Consider the following 19,354-nt stretch of genomic DNA (forward strand, 5'->3'; position numbering starts at 1 on the left):
CGCACCCACAAGGTCATATTTCAGAGAAGCATCGCCACCCCTGTGTGGACAATTCAAGATGGCTTCCACGTAAGCAAGAAGTAGAGACTCTGCTGTACTGAACACTTACTGTGCTTTTTGAGTTTCCATCTTCATCCACTAGGATTTCTAACAAAACAAAAAAGCAGGAGAAAAGGCAAGAGTGAGAATAGCTTTTGTGGATGTCCCCATCTTGTTTTCCTTTGTTACTTTGGTAACTGGAACTCAGCGGTGACATCATTCCTACCTCCAACTTCCGAGGCAAATGGGACACAGGTTTCCTCTCCTTTAGCAGTTGTAGTTATTGTCCATTCCTGTTAAGTCATTTCGCTAGAAGTTTAAGCCCTTTCACTGTAAGTATATGCCTCACACCCTCATATCCTTGTTCGGCTGACGTCAAGTTATCTCGGCAGATCGCTCCATGTGCAGACACGAGGAAGTCATTGACATCTGCTCTAGTCTGGAGGCCACTCATGCTGCAAATATGCCACTTGCACTTCAGGGACTCTTCATTGGTTGTTTAAGGAAATTCATGAGGGTTTGGCCACAACCCTAGAGTCTTATGACTTAGTCAGGAAAAGTGAAGGGATGATAAGCATCATCATGCCGTGTTTTCGCCCATGTGTTTCTCATACTTTAACAACTTAATATGTGGTCATGTCTGGAAGATAATGAACAGTTTTAACTTGGACTGCTATCTGCTATCCATGTTGCAAGGACATATGTTTAATGCGAACAGACAGCTTTTTATTTAATATTTTAATGTCATAATTACAGAGCCAATATTGTGCCAGTGATTAATATCTACTACTCTAAGAATAATATTTTGGATGTTTTTTTTTAATGAAGATTTGCTCTAGAGTGACTTGTGATTCTGGGAAACGATGACAGAGTTTTTTTTTTGTGCTTGTGTGCAATGAAGAGGCAGATTTTAGAGTGGCCACTGGGTGGAGCCTTCTTATTCACTCCAGTGATGTCAAAACAGAAGGAGAGCTGGAGACAGGAGGAGGGGTGGGAGGCAGTGAGTAAGGCTCCTTCTCAAATGGACTGTCAGTGTGTCGCGGGCAGACAAGGAGCTAATATCCGCCGGCGTCTCTCTCTCTCTCCCTGACCGGAGGAGCCGGCTTGTTCCTGACATGTGCGGCTCCCCAGCAGGTCACATAGCTTATTGGAGAAGACTCTATTTTATTGCCCCGGAGGACAAATGATGGACTGAAAGCGAGGGAGAGGATACACGAGGAGTTCAGGTTTGTCTCCAGATAAATAGTTCAACTTTGTTTGGTTGATCTGCTTTGCTTGATTCCTGTGCTGTTTTGGGGTGTGGGGTTTGGCTAGAGATCTGTTGATGCGTTCGATAGTCGCAGATAGACATTATAAGGGTGGAGCTCGGTATACAGATCAATAAGTGCTGCGATGAAATCTTGAAGTCTTCCTCTTCATGAAAGAGTAAAAGTAGTTCATAATCTGACCACATTACAGTTTAAGCCGAGCTTTTAGGGTTGCGTTCAATCAGTCTCAAGAAGGATCAATTTGTTTTTCTTATCTGGCTCCCAAGACAAACCGATCCATACCGTGGATTGATATCTGAAGCTCGGACTGCTGTAGTCATCCTTCCCCTGGCCTCATTAAAGAATCTGGTTATCGTCCAGTGGCAGACACAATGGCAGAGCTGTGAGCGTCCCACTGACTCTTGTGTGCGTCTGCCACTCACCGTCCCACACCTTCTCGCCAAAACACAAGATTCCCTCTCCTCTCTGTTCAACCCCCCGCCCACCTTCAGGTCATACCAGTTTGTAGGTTTTTGATCCACGACATTTATTTCGCTCAGTGGAGCCATTGAATTGGCAGGTCAGAGGTGCATCGTTTTGGGTCAAATACCTTCAACGCCTTCCTTTTCTTCTTAGATTTTAGTGTGGCTCGGGCTTTTTAGAGAATCTCAGTGTTTTTATCTTTGGTCAATTGATTCTTCATTTGGAGCGCCTTGTTTCGGCAAATGACTAAGAGATATTGATCAAAGTTCCATTGACTGACGTAGATTGGAGACAACGCTGACCATGAGGCTGGTGGGGGCTTCTGCAGTTCAAAGGTTGTGTAGTCAATACCCGCACTGCCTAAATAGAATGATGGAAAGCTGGTGCCTACTTCCATTATGGCAGACACCTAATTCACGACAGCATAGCGGCATGTCGACTTGAACATGGTTGAAACTTGATCGGAATGTACCCAATCCTATCAAGAGACCAAGAAAATGCCACAACTGCGGCATGTGAGGCAAGGACTACTTACCTGTTAAGGGTTTAAACTGCGCTCAAATGCGGCTGTTGACCAGAAACCCTTTCCCAAAATACTGTCCGGGTCATGTACCTTAATGTGACTTCAGGTACGGATCCTGACTCACAAGTGAGAGTAATGATAAGACCAAGGCAGAGCCGCATCCCGGCTTACAGAATACCGGGCTGTGGTTCTAGCGTGAGTCAGACCTTCCAAAACTTTGATCTCATGCGGAAAACAAATATTCTATAGTCTTTTTAAGGGGCCCCAGAGAAGCATCAAGTGGGCTCCACTTTTCCATACTTCTGCTTGGTAACTTAAACCAAATGTGGCGAGAACCCAAAGAAAATGTTTAACATAAAAGAGCTCCACATTTTTTGGGTCATAATCTCAGTGAAATTGAATCACAAGAGGAACCTGCAAGCTCCTGCTGCTCTACAGAGTGTAATCAAGCTGGAACGCTTGGGTTGGGGTTTGTGATAATTTAGCATATTTTGCTCTGTCAGCAGATCATGTGCAGTCCCGCGGTATAAATATATTCATCGAGGCGTTCCATTGCACCTGTGCAACATCATGATTCTGCTCTCCCAGGTACGGTTCCAGATGTGGTGGCCCTGGCGCTCATCAGAGCAAGGATTTAATCGTGTATTAAAACTTCCTTTGAGATCAATTTTTTAACCATATCCAGTGGTTGTAGCAGGGCCATACTAGGAGATGTGAATTTTGAGAAGGGGCACTTTTTTAATTGGGTCACCTCAGTGGAGGGGTGCGCCCAAGAGATCCAACAAGCGCCGCGATTTGTAATTTCCTTGTTTTCCAAGGAGATTTCTTCACTGATCTGGGTGGAAATGAGACGTCGGCCTTCATGCCAGGATCACATGGAGTATTAGCGGACTCGCTGCCGCCGCGGGAGAGCGCTATCCTTGTTGTGTCTCTTCATGTCACCTCCTCAGGGTTTACTGCTGACCCAGCCCTCGCTCAAGAGCAACTCTCAACACTGAGAATGCTTGTTCAGTCGGAACAAAAATAGAGTAGACACGACTAATGTTCAAAGGGGTTTGAAGCATCAGTGCTTGTGGTTATTGTGAGATTAGTGTGGCATGAGTTTAATTCAGGTATTGCCTTTGGTGGTAATAAGCATCAGAACATCGTGGGAAAACAACTTCCCCCTGATTTCCCTAAAGGAAAGTGGTCAGCTCCTAGCGTAGCTTTCATTATAACACTGAGCCAAGTGTTCCATTTTTAAATGAGTGAGGTATGAGGTCATTGATGCTTAGTGGTAAACCAGTTTTTCACCAACGTGGGGTGAGATATTTTCACCTTTATTTGGCTTGGTGTTATAAGCAGTAACGGCTGTCGCATTACTATGTTATTTTTATTGTCGAACCCAAATGTAAAGGACTATAATCTGCATATCTGACTTGGCATATGTGAGGGTAATCCCCCACCAAACAAAACCTCCCGACCAAAAGAATTTCTCATGAAGTGAGAATGTGGGTGGCTGTAATTTCGTTTGCATTACTTCTGTCAGTTAGTGGTTATGTTTCCAGGGCATCAACACTTTTTTGTTTATCTGTCTCTGGCAACTTTCTCCTCGGTTCTTACATCACATGCGGTATAACACCCACCAGACGACTGGTAGTGACAGACTTCCTGTAACGTAGTGCATTCCTGGCATTGCACCGACAAGGAGTGACTGAAGCCTCTTATACTTGTTGCTTGTCTAACAAAACGCTTTTGGTCTTCTTTGATATTGATGAAGCAGTTATCAATTCAACATTTTCTCGACTGTCTGGGCCTGGCAAGATTGGGTAAAGAAATGTTGTTGTCACCATAAAGTTGAGGTGTGTGGTGCTAGTAACAGTTGTAAAGTAACAGTTGAAGACTATAGTAGTTCATCAGTCAGGTACTGCTTGTTTGGATGGAACAAAAACCCACACTCACACGTCCCTTATGGGATTCAGCTTGACACCCCTGCTGCACCGCGCAGAATTCCCAATATTTAAGTGATAATAAGGTGTTTGTTCACTTCCTGAATGACTCCTCAACAGCCTACCATCCTCGTGTGAATCCGTTGTGTGTCTTACATTTTTACAGTCGTTCTGATGTTTGTCATGGACATGTTTTATTGTTCACATTTGAATTTGATCTTCTCCAGTTGTTTTTAATCATAGTCACATACCTAATTCTTTCCAGAGAGCCAGGCCCTTGCATGACCTCTTTAGCCTCTGAACTGTGGTGGCGAAGTAATGCGGGAAGGACAAAGGGTCAAAACGGGGTTTGTGCGCTTCAGGGGAATGGGGAAAGAGTTTGTGAGTGATGGACATGATCTGCCAGCTCCAGACCTTTTGACTGTTGGTTGCTGAATTTGATCGTGGCCTTAGCAAGTTGACTGGGTTCTAGTAAATATGTATAGCTGCCGATAATCAAGAGACTTGGAGTAGATATATAGATATATAGAGATATATCAAACTACTAGCCCGAAGACATTTACATGGTGCCTATTATGAGTGGACATATGGCAGAAAAAGCCCCGTACTTCACTGCAGCAGTTGTAGATGACTCAGTATTCATCTGTTTGTCCTCCACTGAACTGTCCACCTGTTTGATCAGATCAGCTCAGTTTGAGTCGATAATATTCTAGTTTATCCGCCATTTTGAATGGTTGTACTCACAGCTGGTGTCATAACCGGTGTGCATGTATACAGTGACACCTGAGCTGTTTGACTTCCCTGTGAGTAAATATTGCAACAAGCACGTGCACTGTTTATGAATATTACAATATAGGAAACAGTTTCATCTAAAACAAATAGCAAATATGTCGTCAATGGTAATTTCTTGTGCGCTCATTTCTCCACTGTTGTTTTCTCTCCCTCAGTGCCGGACGATCTCACTCCAGAGGAGCAACAGGAGCTGGAGAATATTCGCCGGCGCAAGCAGGAGCTGCTTGAAGACATTCAGGTAGATGCAACCCACTTTGTTGAGATGAAGTTGCCGGTGTGATTCAAGTCCGCTGAGCTAGATTTGAATCTTCTGTTAAAATATGAAGTTTTCCCAGCAAGCTGCTGAGTCGGGATGTTTTATTTTTCATTCTCTATCTGCACGTTCCAGATGTTTGGCTGGCGTCCACTGCCTTCAAGCATGAAATCAAACGTTGAACTCCTATCTCGTATTCCTAGTCTTTATCCCCTGTTCTCACCCCAAGTGGAATGTGGGGTATTTCCTACAAAGCACCCGCTTCCTCCACAAATGGTTCTGATGGTTTTAGAGCTTCCACATAATTCGTTTTTTGAATTTAAGTTAAGATATTATTTGAGTTTTTTTTATAGTGGAATGGTTGCTCAGATTCAGTTCCAAACTGCTCTTTTATACAGGAAGTCGGTGACCTCCCAAATTCCCAGTAGGCACCTTAACCGGTCCAGACAAACACTGGAGGCGTGAATTGACACCCCATCTTTTATGAGCTTTGTCCTCCATCCCCTCCCCCTCTTTTGCAGCCACCCTCTGTTGACCCTTCAGTCCCAGCCGCTTCACGTGTTCCTCATTGAATCCCACACCCTCCGCTCGGCCTGCATGTCATGGCCTCCTCCACGTCCACCCACTCTCAGCCTGAGCGCTGCCTTTGTCTGTGGAGGCAGGAATCCACGGAATGTGTTGTGATTGCGCAGATCTGGAAAACACAGATGTTTCCATTGTCGTCGCGCCTGAAGTGAATCAGCGTAAAATTGGGTGCCCAGTGGTTACAGTGGGTCTCCATCTGCCTGCAAGACATCGGCAATGTTCCAGACCAGGGGGAGGCAATTGGAGTTCTATTGGCCACATTATGTCAAACAAATTCTAATGAAAAAAAACATGCAGTTTTTATTTATTAATGTAAATCATGCAGTTATTATTTGTGAGGCAGATGAACTGTTCATTTTATGAAGTTTAAATATTTTTTTGTGATATAAAAAAACTGCAATGAAATTTTAGATAAAACATGATTGTTAAAAAGCTAAGAAATAGAAAAATAATTATCTAAAAAAATTATAAAAGTAATTAATTGGCAACACACAACATGATCTCAGTTAATTTTATATTAAAAATAGAAATGAAAAAGTATGATTCACAGAATTCAATAAATTATTTGGGAATTATTGACACTCAAACATTTCCACACTGACCAGATCAGTGACCAGATCTCATGCCGTCGTCACCATACTTGCCTCAGATATTAAAAAGTAATGCTTTGATTGAGATAACTGCGCTTATAAGTTTGTTTTGTTTTGAGAAGCTGCTGACCCTTCACTTTCAGAAGAACTTTTATGATCTTACTTCCCAGTCTGGTGGCAACTTTGAGCCAAGCAATCAGAGTGAGATCACTGCACTGACATCACACTCCGCCCTTGAAGTTCTGGGGTATTTCCTGCTTCCTAAATAGAGCACATCTGCCTCTGAGTCTGTAATCACTAAATCCCGCATAAAAAATAATCCCCGTCCTGAATTCTGATACTAATAATATTGAGGTTAAACCCTCTGATCAATAAGGTTTATGCGTCAGTAGTGGTGTAAAATTCCTGTGGATTTCTGTCTCTACATTTTTAATGTCTTATTTTCAGTGTTTTTGGCAGTGTAAGCACTCGGGTCATGCTGTTGCTGTGAGGCGGTTCTGAACACGTCAGTCTGGGCGGTCATGGATGACTCAGAGATGCCCACGTGGAAGTCTCAATTGATTTTATTATGAAGCCCTTCTGTATTGTTTTCAGCGTGTACAGGCCTCCATTATTGAAACTGGAGCGCGGCTGATGGAGCTGTTTACCGTATTACTCATCGGCAGTATGAGATCAGAAAAACATGCTTGTCGTTGGCTTCATTGTTCAAGCTCGAGTTAGCAATTGCGACCTACTGTCTCCGTGCTTGTCTGAGCGCCTTTCCAGCTATTGTTTTGTCGACTTGTTGAAGCTAATATTTCTGCCTCTAACTGGCTTGTTCTCCCCGCAGCGGCTGAAGGATGAGATAGCAGAAGTGACCAGTGAGATCGAGAACCTGGGTTCTACTGAGGAGAGGTGAGACTCACTCCGTTCCGACTTGTTTGACAACAATTAACTTATCTTACGAGGATGTCAATTATTCATGTCCTCGAGGTCAAGGCAGGGTCTCATCGCACCAGACACCCCTCACCCCCACCTAGATTGGCATTGCTTTTAAGGCATTTTAAATGTTTCATCAGGCAGACCCCCATGATGCGGGGCCTCATTGAATAATGCAGCGAGTGTATAGACTGATGCAGACAATGCACGCTCCTCTGGGATGCCGCCTTTCGGTTCGGCCTACTCAAGTGGATAGGGATCCCATCAGACATGGACTCGTCCAAAAGCACTCTGCCTCTGATCAAAGCCATTAATGTACCGACACATTCTTATGATCCCAGTTTCACATCCGCCTTTTGTAAATGACTGTAAACAAAAAGCGGTTTCTCTGGAGTCGGGAACTCGCTCACTCTTCCTTAAGTTAGGGCGGAAATTTAGAAGGCTGGTTTCCCTTTTATATCTTGGGAAGTTGCCTGTAAGTCAACAAGTTGTTGTGTTATTGCCACAGTTGAATACTGCTTTACCCTGGCTGTCCTACACAATAGATAAAGCAGAGCTTAAAATAGTGCAGCTATTATACCCTTTGTATTTGAAAATATGAACACAACGAGCCAAGTAGTGGCAAAGTGTGTTGTACAAATGAAAAAAAAAAAAATCAGAAAATCTTTATATGTGAATTTGAGGGTGAGAAGAAAGAAGAATATTACAAGAATATAATTATTTAAATATTGGTGTTTAATGTAATTGTTTAACTTAAGCTGGAAAGCATGTTCAAAAAAGAATTTCTAAAATTTAAATACATGATTTTTTTAAATCATAATGGAGCCATTATTTTATTTCTTTTTATCTTTTATTTATCGCCTTTAATCAATCAGTTGAGAAGATGGTAAAGGTGAAATGCGATTTTGTATTAGGAAATATGGGATTTATGAAGTGAAAAATATTATGTTGTTTGGTTTTTACAGTGCTGGAAAATATAGAAATTGTTGCTTTAATAGAAAAGATGATGATTAGAAGGTTAAGGTCTGTTTTTAATTTTTAATTTTTGCAAATCATCTTGTTTTAAAATTTTAAAAGGGGAATCCCATGTTGATGCAGTGGATTGCAAATCATTCATATTGCACAGCCCAGATCTAGACCCAGAACTCTATTGATACGTGTCATGCTTTCATTATTAAATGCTGTTCCTCACGCTTCCTTTGTAGGAAAAATATGCAGAGAAATAAACAAGTGGCCATGGGCCGGAAGAAATTCAACATGGACCCTAAAAAGGTAAGTCTTTGATCTGGTTTCACGTTGTCATCCCAACCCTTAACTGTGTTTTCTCCAGGGAATCCAGTTCATGATCGAGAATGAGCTGCTGAAGAACACCAGCGACGACATCGCTCAGTTCCTCTACAAAGGCGAAGGCTTGAACAAGACAGCCATCGGAGATTATCTGGGAGAAAGGTGATTTTTTTTTTTTTTTTTTTTTTTTTTTCCCTGGCGTGTGTGAGGTCTGACCAGCAAATGGAGCTCAGCCTGTTGATGGATGCTCTGTGATTGTTCAGTCCTGGGCGGGCCTGTGGACCATTAGCCTCACGATTGGTCGCATGCTCCTCTGGGAGCGCTGGGACGGTCAGTGAGACGTCCTTAGAGCCACAAACATGATCTCACAGGGCAGATCATTTACTCTGAGGGCCAGGCGGGTCAGGGATGATGTCATGATCCTGATTGGTTGGAAAACAAACTGGTGGGTCTGAACTTGCGCAGCAAAGTAAATGACTATGTCACTCTTCAGTGCTGTCAGTGTTTATTTGTTTAAAAAAAATCAGTGGAAATGAAATGTGGTGCAGAATGGGCAATACTGCCACCTGCTGTCCCATTGAACTTATACCTGTCAATGATTTTTGAAATGCTTAAGAAGCTATTGAATTATAAGGCTAAAATATAGAGTAGAAAATGAAGTTTAGTTTCATATTTTTCCTTCCTTTCAACAGGGATGATTTCAACATCGAAGTCCTTCATGCATTCGTGGAGCTCCATGAATTCACAGACCTCAACCTGGTTCAGGCCCTCAGGTACCACCAGACTCCGATGAGATTCTTGAACCCCCCCCATGGCTCGAAAGGTTGCTTTACCTCGGTCGACTTTATTTTTTCAACAGACAGTTCCTGTGGAGTTTTCGACTGCCGGGAGAGGCTCAGAAGATCGATCGCATGATGGAAGCCTTTGCTCAGCGCTACTGTCAATGCAACCCTGGTGTTTTCCAGTCCACAGGTGAAGCTTTCTCCTTAATGTGTCATCTGAGAGTTTTCCTCATGCGTCATACAACCTCCACCTTATTCATGTGTGGCACCACACTGCACTTGAGCCTGATAGTCTCATGCACGTCTCCTTTCCACGCCTGCCTTATTTAGCAGACTCTGAGTCTGCGCCGGGTTATGGAAGTGCGTCTGGCTTTTGGAAACAGTCAGCAGCGCTGTACATGAATGCAGATGGATGTGAATAATGTATGGGACCTCTAACGCGCCAGATAAAGTGCTGCCTCGTCAGCCGCGCGCGCACAAATACACACTTAAGTATGCGAGCCCAGAAAAGCCCACGTAATTGCCCACATCCAGCTTTTCAGTCCGCCCCACTCTGTTGGCTAATGAAGCTGCGCCCCCTTTCTCCTGGTTCTGCCGTCCCCGCGGAGTGCCGCCGCCTCATTTGCATTCATATTTAAACGCGTAACTTCAGTCGTAAACGGTCTGAGGCTGCCTGATATTTGGGAAAAAAGGAAGCTATTGTACAATACAGTTAGTTTAATAGCACGTTTGCTATTTCTGTTATGTAAGGAGCCTGTGCGTTTGAGATTTGTCGCAATGGTAACGTGAATTCAACTGCACGACGATATTTTCATGCTGTCATAGGGTGTGTGTGTGGACCTGGTTTAGCTGTTCTTGTGGGGATCTTGTGCTTTTCTGAGGACATCTTGGCCAGTCCCCACAAGCTTCTGTTTACGGATTCAAATGAGGAAGTCCTGGTTAAGGTTAGCCATTTGTTGGGGATGGTTTGGTTTCGGGTGAGAGGCTGGGGAAAGCGTGAAAGTCAATGAAATGTCCTCGCAAAGATAGCAGTACGTGTGTGTGTGTCGGTCTCGTGGTTTTTGCATCAAGTCCACCTGCTCCTCGAGAGAACTGCACATTTATTTAGTCGGCAAATAGTGGTCGGGTGAGGTGAAAAGAAAGTTTTCAGTTGAAAATAGTTGAAACGCTTGGAAGGAAGGAGAGTGAGGTCAGGCAGGATGAGAGACTAGTCAGCGAAGACAGAAGATCCAAAGGTACAGGAGACGGCAGCTGCCTTCTTATGTGCGCCACCTGCTACATCATACGCTGCTTGATGGTGTCCTTCCACACTGCAGCATCTCGAGTCCTCCCTTTGTTGATGTTCATTAATATATGTCAGCTGCTATATGTTACATTTATTTTTCATTTCATGGCTGACAGTTTGTTCTTGGGGAAACGAGACACAGAAAGAAGTTCATTGTATCAATGTAGGACAGTAGCGGATGTGTTTACATTTACATCTGCTGAGATTTTCTGTCAAAATAACTCATAGCAGCGATGACTGGCTACTGTTATTAGGTCACACTAAAGCAATAAACAACTGCAGTAACAATCGTCATAATGAATACCGTCGTCCAGACAGGGATCTACTTATAAAGACCACAGCCGTACCCTAGTTTTTATCATTGCAGTTTTGTTGCCCTTCAGCTCAAGAACAACATCAAGTACACAAATAATTTTTAAAAAGCGCCGTCAGGTATCGATGTTATGTCAATGAAAGGTTTCAGACTCCGACACTGTTGTCGACTAGTCCCCGACTTTTCTTTACACTTAGTCGGCACATGAATCTGTACAAGTTGTCAGACATGCCTGACTCTAGTTTTCTAAGTTTGCGACAATTTACACTTTTGATTTCTTAAAATGTGGGTGGAAGGTATGTCAATTTTTTTTTTTAATCCTTGCAAGAAATTGCGAGAAACTTCGGGCTCCATTTTAGGCATCAGCACTTCCATAGTCCAAACAAAAACAGGTGAAATCAAGTGAAGAGTGAACTACACTACAGCAGGACAATAGGTTGTTGTTTTTTTTTAATGCTGGTTAAAGTTGGTTTTGATGCGTGAAACTAGCTCATGAAGGCGTTTGTGTGGTTACAGACACCTGCTACATCCTGTCCTTCGCCATCATCATGCTCAACACCAGCCTGCACAATCCCAACGTGAAGGACAAGCCCACAGTGGAGCGCTTCATCTCCATGAACAGAGGGATCAACGACGGAGGAGACTTGCCCGAGGACCTGCTCAGGGTGAGCGGATTTCTGAATCATGATTTGTGTCTTTTATTCCTCACGCATTGAGCCTTTTGTTTCTGGAATTGGGCAGAATCTGTACGACAGCATTAAGAATGAGCCGTTCAAAATCCCAGAGGACGACGGCAACGACCTCACGCACACCTTCTTCAACCCCGACAGGGAGGGCTGGCTGCTGAAACTCGGTACGTCACTCTGGACTTCCACTTTTTTTTCATCGATTCAACCTGTGTGAATAGGTGCTGCATCAAAGACCGTCATGGCCGCCGTCTGTTTGATGTTTTATGAATGTGGCCTTCAGATCAAACGCCACATGAATTAATGGTGTGAAAATATTTAAAAAAAAAAAAAGGATCTTTGAAGCATAGTTTTTTTTAAATTTTTCATGAAATTTAATAGACAAGTGTTAATGGTGGAAGCTAAAGACGGCTTCAAAGCTTCCTCATATTTCCTTCATCTCAGTAAAATGGCGGCTGTGTCTTCAGGCTCACTTGTAACCTTAAAAATGAAGAGTCAAAAGGTCGTATCACAAAGCGCCAACCTGTGGCGAGGACCTTCTCCCTTTTCTCCTCTTGAGATTTCTCGCCGTCGTGCAGATTCACCCTCCTGAAGAGTGACGGTGAATGTTCACGGCCGCTTCCCTCTCCGGTGACTCGACAGAACAGAGTCACGGAAATCGAAAGTTTTTTTTTTTTTTCACCTGAACGGAGGAACAGTTGTGTAGTGCGTTTTCAGTTTGCAACCAGCGCCCTCTTGTGGCCGCCACGCTGAAACGCAATGCATCAAAGCCTCCCTCTTTTCAATGACAGGTCTGTGGTGAAATTCCTTATCATTTAATTTGATTTATTTTTGTTTTCTTTTCTTCCTTGTTTGTTTGTTCCCATGATTTTGGCTGTTGTCTTTCCTCAGGAGGTATGTACACTTGCTCTTCCCAAACGCTAGTTCATCTCTCAGGTGCTTTCGGTGGTCTGCCATGCTTTTGTTTTTTTTGTTTTGTTTTTAAAGCTGGAGGTTTATTTCTTTTGTTTGTCTCCATCCACTCATCTCAGATGTTTGTGTCTTCAGTCTCTCTCTAAGCTGGTGGTTTATTTCCGTTCCTCTTTTATCTCTGTGGGTGGGGTGGGGGCCTGGCGGTCGCCGGGGACGCCGGCCTGCTGCGGGAAGCTTTTGAAACGGCGATACACTCTGCGGAGGTCACCCTCTCTGATCTCTTGTTTGTGGAAGCTGCATTATATCTGTCTTTCCATCCGGGGAGCTCACCCCAAAACCACTCCTGAACGTGTGGCTCCCCGGCGGAAGGGAAGGGAATACTGCAGCTTTTCATTGTGCTTCTGCTTTTCCTCGTGCCTGCTAACCAGTTTGGAGCGTGACGGCGCCGTGAGCCCAATGATGAGCGGCAGTCAATTCAAAATGTTGATGTGACTATGATTCATGAGCTGATCTGAGCCATCACTCTACCAGACCGCTGCCAATTCCACTTGAATATTGACTCACCTAGTGCACTCCGGTTTTGACGAAATTATTATTATTATTATTATTATATTTTTTAATTATATATTTTTTAATTTTTATATTTCCTTTCCTATTTAAAATTATGTTTAACAAATTACTACATATTATTCTCTTTACATTACAATTACAGAAAAGAAAGGACCTTCATTTTAGGGTGGTAACATGGGTATAAATTAAATGAGTATAAATAAAAGTTTTTTTTATAAGAAATGTATGTTTAAATATGTTTTGCATAGTATCAAAGGCATAATTTAAAAATCTGGTTTAAAAAAAGTCGAATTTTGAATGAATGTTGTGCTAATTCAGCACATAATGTAATTCACAAGACTTGTGACAGTTCTGATCCAAGTTTGTGAATTCAGTTTTACGTTTTTGACGCAAAGCGGTTTGGTAGAATGACCAGTCGCATGTATCAATCTGTTTGATTTCCAGCTTAAGTCTCGCAGTGTTTGCAGTTGTAATTCAATACATGCAATGTTTTTGTCACTGAGGGGACCAGAATAATCATTTAAAAACAGCTTTACGTAGTTAAATATTCAGCAACATGTTTGGAAGTGCAGGATGTGCTGCTTCTTCACTGCAGTGTGACGTATATGGCCCTCAGACCTCAGGTTTGACCCCTGAGCTGGTTGTACTTCCCTCCTCCGTCCATCGCATCACGTGTTGTGTTGATCTGCCTTGTGTCGCCCGGGGTCTCTCATCCATGCCTGCGGTGTGGCACGTGCCGATGGCGTCTGTAGATGATCGTGTAGACCCGACTCCTGGCGCCGGGGATGTGAAGGGCTACATCATATACAGCGACAGTGCTGCTATATGATCACGTGTGTGTGTGTGTGTTTGTCTGCTCGTAACTTCTGGGTTCATTAACACTGGTGGTGGAATTTCCTCGTCTAGACAAGCGAATCCCGCCACTGGACTCGCCGCTTCTTTAAAACCCAGTTAACAAAGCTGAGCACGGGAAATCCAAGTCTGCGAGCCCTGCAGGGCCGCTGGCACCCCATCCTCCCTCCGCTCCCAGGCTGCCATCTGCTCCTGCGATCGGGTTTCGCCTCGGAGGAAGTCTGTGTGACAAAAGGGGGTCAAAGGTCGGTGGAAGATCAGCGAGCGCAGAGTTAACCAGAGAGCCCCCGCTGAGTCTGAAAGGGTGGAGAGCTAATCCACGCCGTGAGAAGGGCCTTTATTCAAGAGTGTGGCCACCAAGTGTTGAGAGAGGAAATGTCCACTGTAAAATAGTAAAACAAGCTGTAGTGTTTGACCTTCTCCACACCTTGACCTTTCGATGGCTCCTCAAGTGTGAGATGTAGAATCCCGTGAGCTAGCTAGTATGACAGCGCAGGTTGCCGGTTCAGCCGCCACTGCCTTCCTCAGAAAGACCCTGCATCTTCCCAATAAAGCGAGAGGAAGCAGGTAGACGTCCTGTGGTGGAGTCAGTGGGTCTCTCTCTCTGAGCCATCGCCTGTCTGTCTGCTTGAACATCTGTCTGCCTGTCTGTTGCTCGACCCGGTGCTTCGGTGCTCGTCTCTCCGTCCGCTGTCCCCCTCTCTCCCGTCACTCTGACCGCTGGATGTTTGCTCTGCAGGGGGGCGTGTCAAGACGTGGAAGAGGAGATGGTTCATCCTCACCGACAACTGTCTGTACTACTTCGAGTACACCACGGTGGGTCCCGCCGCGCTTCTCTGCCGACCTGTGTGTCGTGGTTTTGCTTACAGTTTATCCTTTCCATCCACAGGACAAAGAGCCCAGGGGCATCATCCCGCTGGAGAACCTGAGCATCAGAGAGGTGGAGGACAAGAAACCTGTAAGCGCAGCTCCCCCTTCTGGCGGTTTTGTGATTTATTTATTTTTTCTTGGCCCCCTGAAAATACACTCTCAAATGATGCTGTTTGAGTTGTAATTCACACCTGAGTGTTTCGAGCCTTTTCCCTGAGCGAGCATCTGCTAATGGCTTCTCCAGCAGCTTGTTCCGTGCAAAATGAGGCTGTGAGGAGAAACACTCTCCTGCTGCTCCGCGTGCCGACCTCAGGTGCACACAGACTCATCGCAGCTCCTTTATCAAGCCCAGTCTTTTTTTTTGCCATACCTAAACAAGCTGTTTTCACATCCTGTTGGCAAGTGTGAAGAGGACTGTTGCTGCCTATTCCACACACTTGAATTGTGTCTGGGAAGTTGTCCAGGTAGTTTCCACCGTTCTGATCAGCCCCGTCTTTCTCTGCTGCAGAACTGCTTTGAGCTCTTCATCCCCGACAACAAGGACCAGGTGATCAAAGCCTGCAAGACAGAGGCTGACGGACGAGTGGTGGAGGGCAACCACACCTTCTACCGCATCTCTGCTCCCACCACTGAAGAGAAGGACGAGTGGATGAACAGCATCAAGTAATGAGCCTCTCCTTTCCTGACTGGAACGCTGTGACTTTATCAAGCTCATGTTTAAATGTCTATTCATTGTGATCTATGAGGTATAAACCCTCTGGTTAGTTGGATTTATTTGTGGAATGCAATCCCACCTCTGGGTCACAGGTAGCTTGTGCTAAATATTTTAGCTGTTTTCTTAGCTTAAATTGTTGCAGTGTAAAGCGCATTAATTCACATCCAAACTCAGTTAGATTTCGTGAATCATAACTTTTTTTGTAATTGTAAACTTAATAATAATAATCCAGTGGTACCTCGGTTTTCGAATGTCCCGGACTTCAAACAAAAATTTCGAGGTTTTTTTGCTTCGGATTTCGAACGAAAATCCAGAACTCCAACGCCCCTGAAAAAAGCCAGAAAAAACATAACGTGCGCGGACTGATCAGCTGACCCACAACGCGCTTTGTTATTGTGTATAACGCAGCCTCTGTATGAAGAAGTGTCCCGTCAGCTACATTTACTGACTGTTTTTTCTTCATATTGAGGTGTAAAACCTTTCCTGTCTCCGCACTGGACCGTGGTAGAGTGTCACAGATGCTCGTTCTCCACACCTCCGAGGCTGGAGCTCACACTCCAGGGTTTGATGTCCTGTTGTGGGCTGGAGCTGGGACAGGGATGAGGCGAGTCTGGGACAGAGCGTGACTTGGTTTATGACTTTGTCACAGCCAAACTGCACAGAAGCGCACATTCAGAGCTGGACACGCACCGGGCACCTCTTCACTTCTGGAGAGACGTCACTCACTCGGCAACCCCTCCCACATGCAGCGGCCACACACATAGAGGAACAGCGCACCTGCAGCAGACACTCTACATTCACTCCTACAAAAGACTATTTTAAGGCTTGGAACGCATTATTTCTTTTTCCATTCATTGTAATGGGAAAAGTCGTTTCAGATTTCCAACAAATTGCTTCTCGAACGGCCGTCTGGAACGGATTGTGGTCGAGAACCGAGGTACCGCTGTATTTTATTTATATTTTAACTTCAAACAAAAAGCGTGGTGTGGCGCCTCCTGCCGCTTGTGCTCGATGGCGCGCAAAAAACGCAGGTGTGCGCTTATGTCTTGCTACTTCCTGCTGAACAGCGACACAACAATGGTCTGGGTTTTAAAAAATGCGTCACTCGATAAACTGCTGATTAAAAGTTGAGTCCCGCAGCTGTGTCTCCTGCCGAGATCAAGATAGAAGTGAGGTGGTTCCAACTGTGTGGTCACTCATAAAAGCCTCTTTTCTGTGGGACATTAATCCTCATGTTGTGATTGAGAGTTAAACCAGGTGCATTTAACCAGACCTCTCGTGTCCCTGCAGGGCGGCCATCAGCAGAGACCCGTTCTACGAGATGCTGGCGGCGAGGAAGAAGAAGGTGTCGTCCATGAAGAGGCACTAAGGGCCGGGACTCACCCAAGGTTCGGGTCTGACCTCTACAGGAGACAGTTCAGCTCTGTTTTCGGACTCTCGTGTGGGAAACCGAAGAGAGGCATGCTGGGGCGTTTCGATTCAGACCACATCCTTCGATGTCTTCCTCACTTTCTCTCTCTTGTTTTGCGTGGAGTCCCCCTCCCCGACACTCTGAATTTTGCAACTCAGCACACATTGTTTCGACTCAGCAGGTCTGACAGAGCGTGGTGCCCCGACCAAAAACACCCCGAATCTTTTACAGCTTTTATTGGTTATCTTTCGTGCATCTGAAACTTCAGGTGGGGGTTCATTTGCTCTCTCTCCCCTCCGCCCCCCTAAACTTTTGTGTGGAAAAAGTTGCCTCTCAGGAGATTGGACTGATTCCAGGACGACTGGACGTCGAAACAGAAGACTGTCACAGGAACTCACCTGAGCATTTGCTTCATGTCCATGTGTGACCACAGAAGGCTGCTGGCTAGCTCGTTTGTTACCTTTTGAAACGGTAAACCAATCGCATCACTTCTTCAGTTTATTTATAGACCCGCGTTTCCCTGAAAAGTCGCTGAAACAGCACTTTTTGCTTTTTAAAAAAAAAAATCCTCCTCCGCTCAACAACTCAGGATTCCCGTTTTTTTTTTTTTTGGGTCTTTTTCGGAAATGTTCTGAACCAAAACACGCGGGCCCTTCTGGGAAAACCATATTTGAGTTTTCATCTTTCACTGTGCCTGCTTGTCTGCCGGCCCCACTCCCATTTCCTGTTTTCCTCCCGCTCCCCAGAGAAAGACGGCAAACAATCAGTGTTGGTTTATTTATCAAAAGAAAAAGTTGTACATAGTTTAATGTATAGTGGGTATGTTTTTGTTTCTTTCTAGTCGTGCCATTGTTGTGGTTCATTTGTTCTTTTGGAGTTTTCTATTGTTGCCATTTAACCAAGCCGAAAATAAATATGCATCCGTCAGCCCGCCCGCCCAGTTGTGTTGTGTTTGGGTCAGCAGGGGGCGGTGTTGGTCAGGTTGCGTTGACTCCAAAGGTGCCCGAATACGCTCTTCTCAGTGTCTTATTTTGACGGGAATATGCAGCGGAGTGAGAATAAAAATAGTTCTCTGGATCCCTGCCGTCAACATTTCCCATCTTTAATATTCACCATGCAAATCTTTACGGAGAGGAAGTGTATCAGATGATGCCTGGAACAGGAATCGATAGCAGTGACCTTAATTTACCTCAACCAGAGCGGCGCTGCTGGAAAGTGCGTGTGCGCGGACGAGGAAGTGCGTGGTGTCGTCAGCATAAACGCTGAAATAGAGGAAAACACACAATCACGGAACTTCAGAAGCACTGTTGAGAAATGCATCATGGGGAATCAAACCACTTGTCGCTATTGTTGTTTTTCTTTCAGGCATCAGATAAACTATTCATCCGAATCTTATTTATGATTATTTATTATTATGAGTCGTAATAACAAAATTAACTTCATAATAAATGCTTATCAGAGGCAGGTACGGAATGAGGAAATTGCCCCCTATTATTTATGATTTATTAATAACTGACTATGGCGCCTTGAGCTGCTTCGCCAACTCAACACGCCCCCTGCAGCTGGACCCGAGCGCCACCTTCCCATGTTTGGTTGCCTGGACCTCACATCCTTGCTTGCTACATTCCAGACACATTTCTCTGCGAAATATTTCACGATGAGACGCTCAAAATTCCCCAAAAATTCAACACATAATTCCATCAGCTGGGGACCAGCAGTGACGTAACGGAGGCCCCGCGAATGTTTTCCCAGATTCTCTTCCCGCCACCGACTTGTCAACACTGTTATCGCTTCACTTGATTCTGTTCACATTCTTCCCCAACGTATTCCATCTTTGGTCTCAGCTGCTGTCCACTTGTATTTTTATCTCTGGTTCTTCATAGTTTTGGACTCTTTCATCTGACCATATCGCCAAGTGTTAGGAGATGAGGTAAGTCCAGCTCCATGAGCCACAGTCCAGAAGCATGATCTGGCAAAAATGCATTCGTGAGGTCAGAATGAAACCACTATTGCTATATACGACTTGTTCAACTAAGAGTACAATTCCTATAGTACTTCTTGTCCCTCTAAATGAGGTGAAAGAAAAATATATGCAGAAATGAACTGCCTTCCTGTCATATTTAGTTTGGAGTCTATATATATATAAGTCTCTCTCTCTCTCTCTATATATATATATATAATTAAATTTCCATATTTACAATATTTTCCCATGCACTGGTTGTGTAAGTTTATTACTATTATTATTATTATTTATTTATTTATTTTTCTTCTTTATTGTCCACGTCAGTCATTGTCAGAGATGGTAAAGTTCTG

The 19,354-nt window shown here is 44.3% G+C and overlaps 1 protein-coding gene across 4 annotated transcripts in view; it reads left to right on the top strand.

The window, feature by feature from the left end:
* cyth1a (cytohesin 1a) overlaps nt 1-18,356 on the top strand; it is a 33,476-nt gene extending 15,120 nt beyond the window's left edge. The window contains exons 1-13 of one of the 4 annotated variants that reach the window (XM_053851248.1): nt 712-1,265; nt 5,168-5,250; nt 7,270-7,334; nt 8,564-8,630; nt 8,689-8,807; nt 9,338-9,418; nt 9,505-9,617; nt 11,542-11,690; nt 11,767-11,879; nt 14,783-14,861; nt 14,935-15,003; nt 15,424-15,578; nt 16,921-18,356. In XM_053851248.1, the coding sequence (XP_053707223.1) occupies nt 8,571-8,630; nt 8,689-8,807; nt 9,338-9,418; nt 9,505-9,617; nt 11,542-11,690; nt 11,767-11,879; nt 14,783-14,861; nt 14,935-15,003; nt 15,424-15,578; nt 16,921-16,999 (1,017 nt within the window). In that variant the 5' untranslated portion in view covers nt 712-1,265; nt 5,168-5,250; nt 7,270-7,334; nt 8,564-8,570 and the 3' untranslated portion in view covers nt 17,000-18,356. Of the gene's footprint in view, nt 1-711; nt 1,266-5,167; nt 5,251-7,269; nt 7,335-8,563; nt 8,631-8,688; nt 8,808-9,337; nt 9,419-9,504; nt 9,618-11,541; nt 11,691-11,766; nt 11,880-14,782; nt 14,862-14,934; nt 15,004-15,423; nt 15,579-16,920 lie in introns of those variants that run through there. The other 3 variants (XM_053851247.1, XM_053851245.1, XM_053851246.1) reach the window with 3 other exon arrangements.
* Nucleotides 18,357-19,354: the final 998 nt, after the last annotated feature.

This window comes from Synchiropus splendidus, chromosome 19 (assembly GCF_027744825.2).
Source record: "Synchiropus splendidus isolate RoL2022-P1 chromosome 19, RoL_Sspl_1.0, whole genome shotgun sequence".
Classification (NCBI taxonomy): Eukaryota; Metazoa; Chordata; class Actinopteri; order Syngnathiformes; family Callionymidae; genus Synchiropus; species Synchiropus splendidus.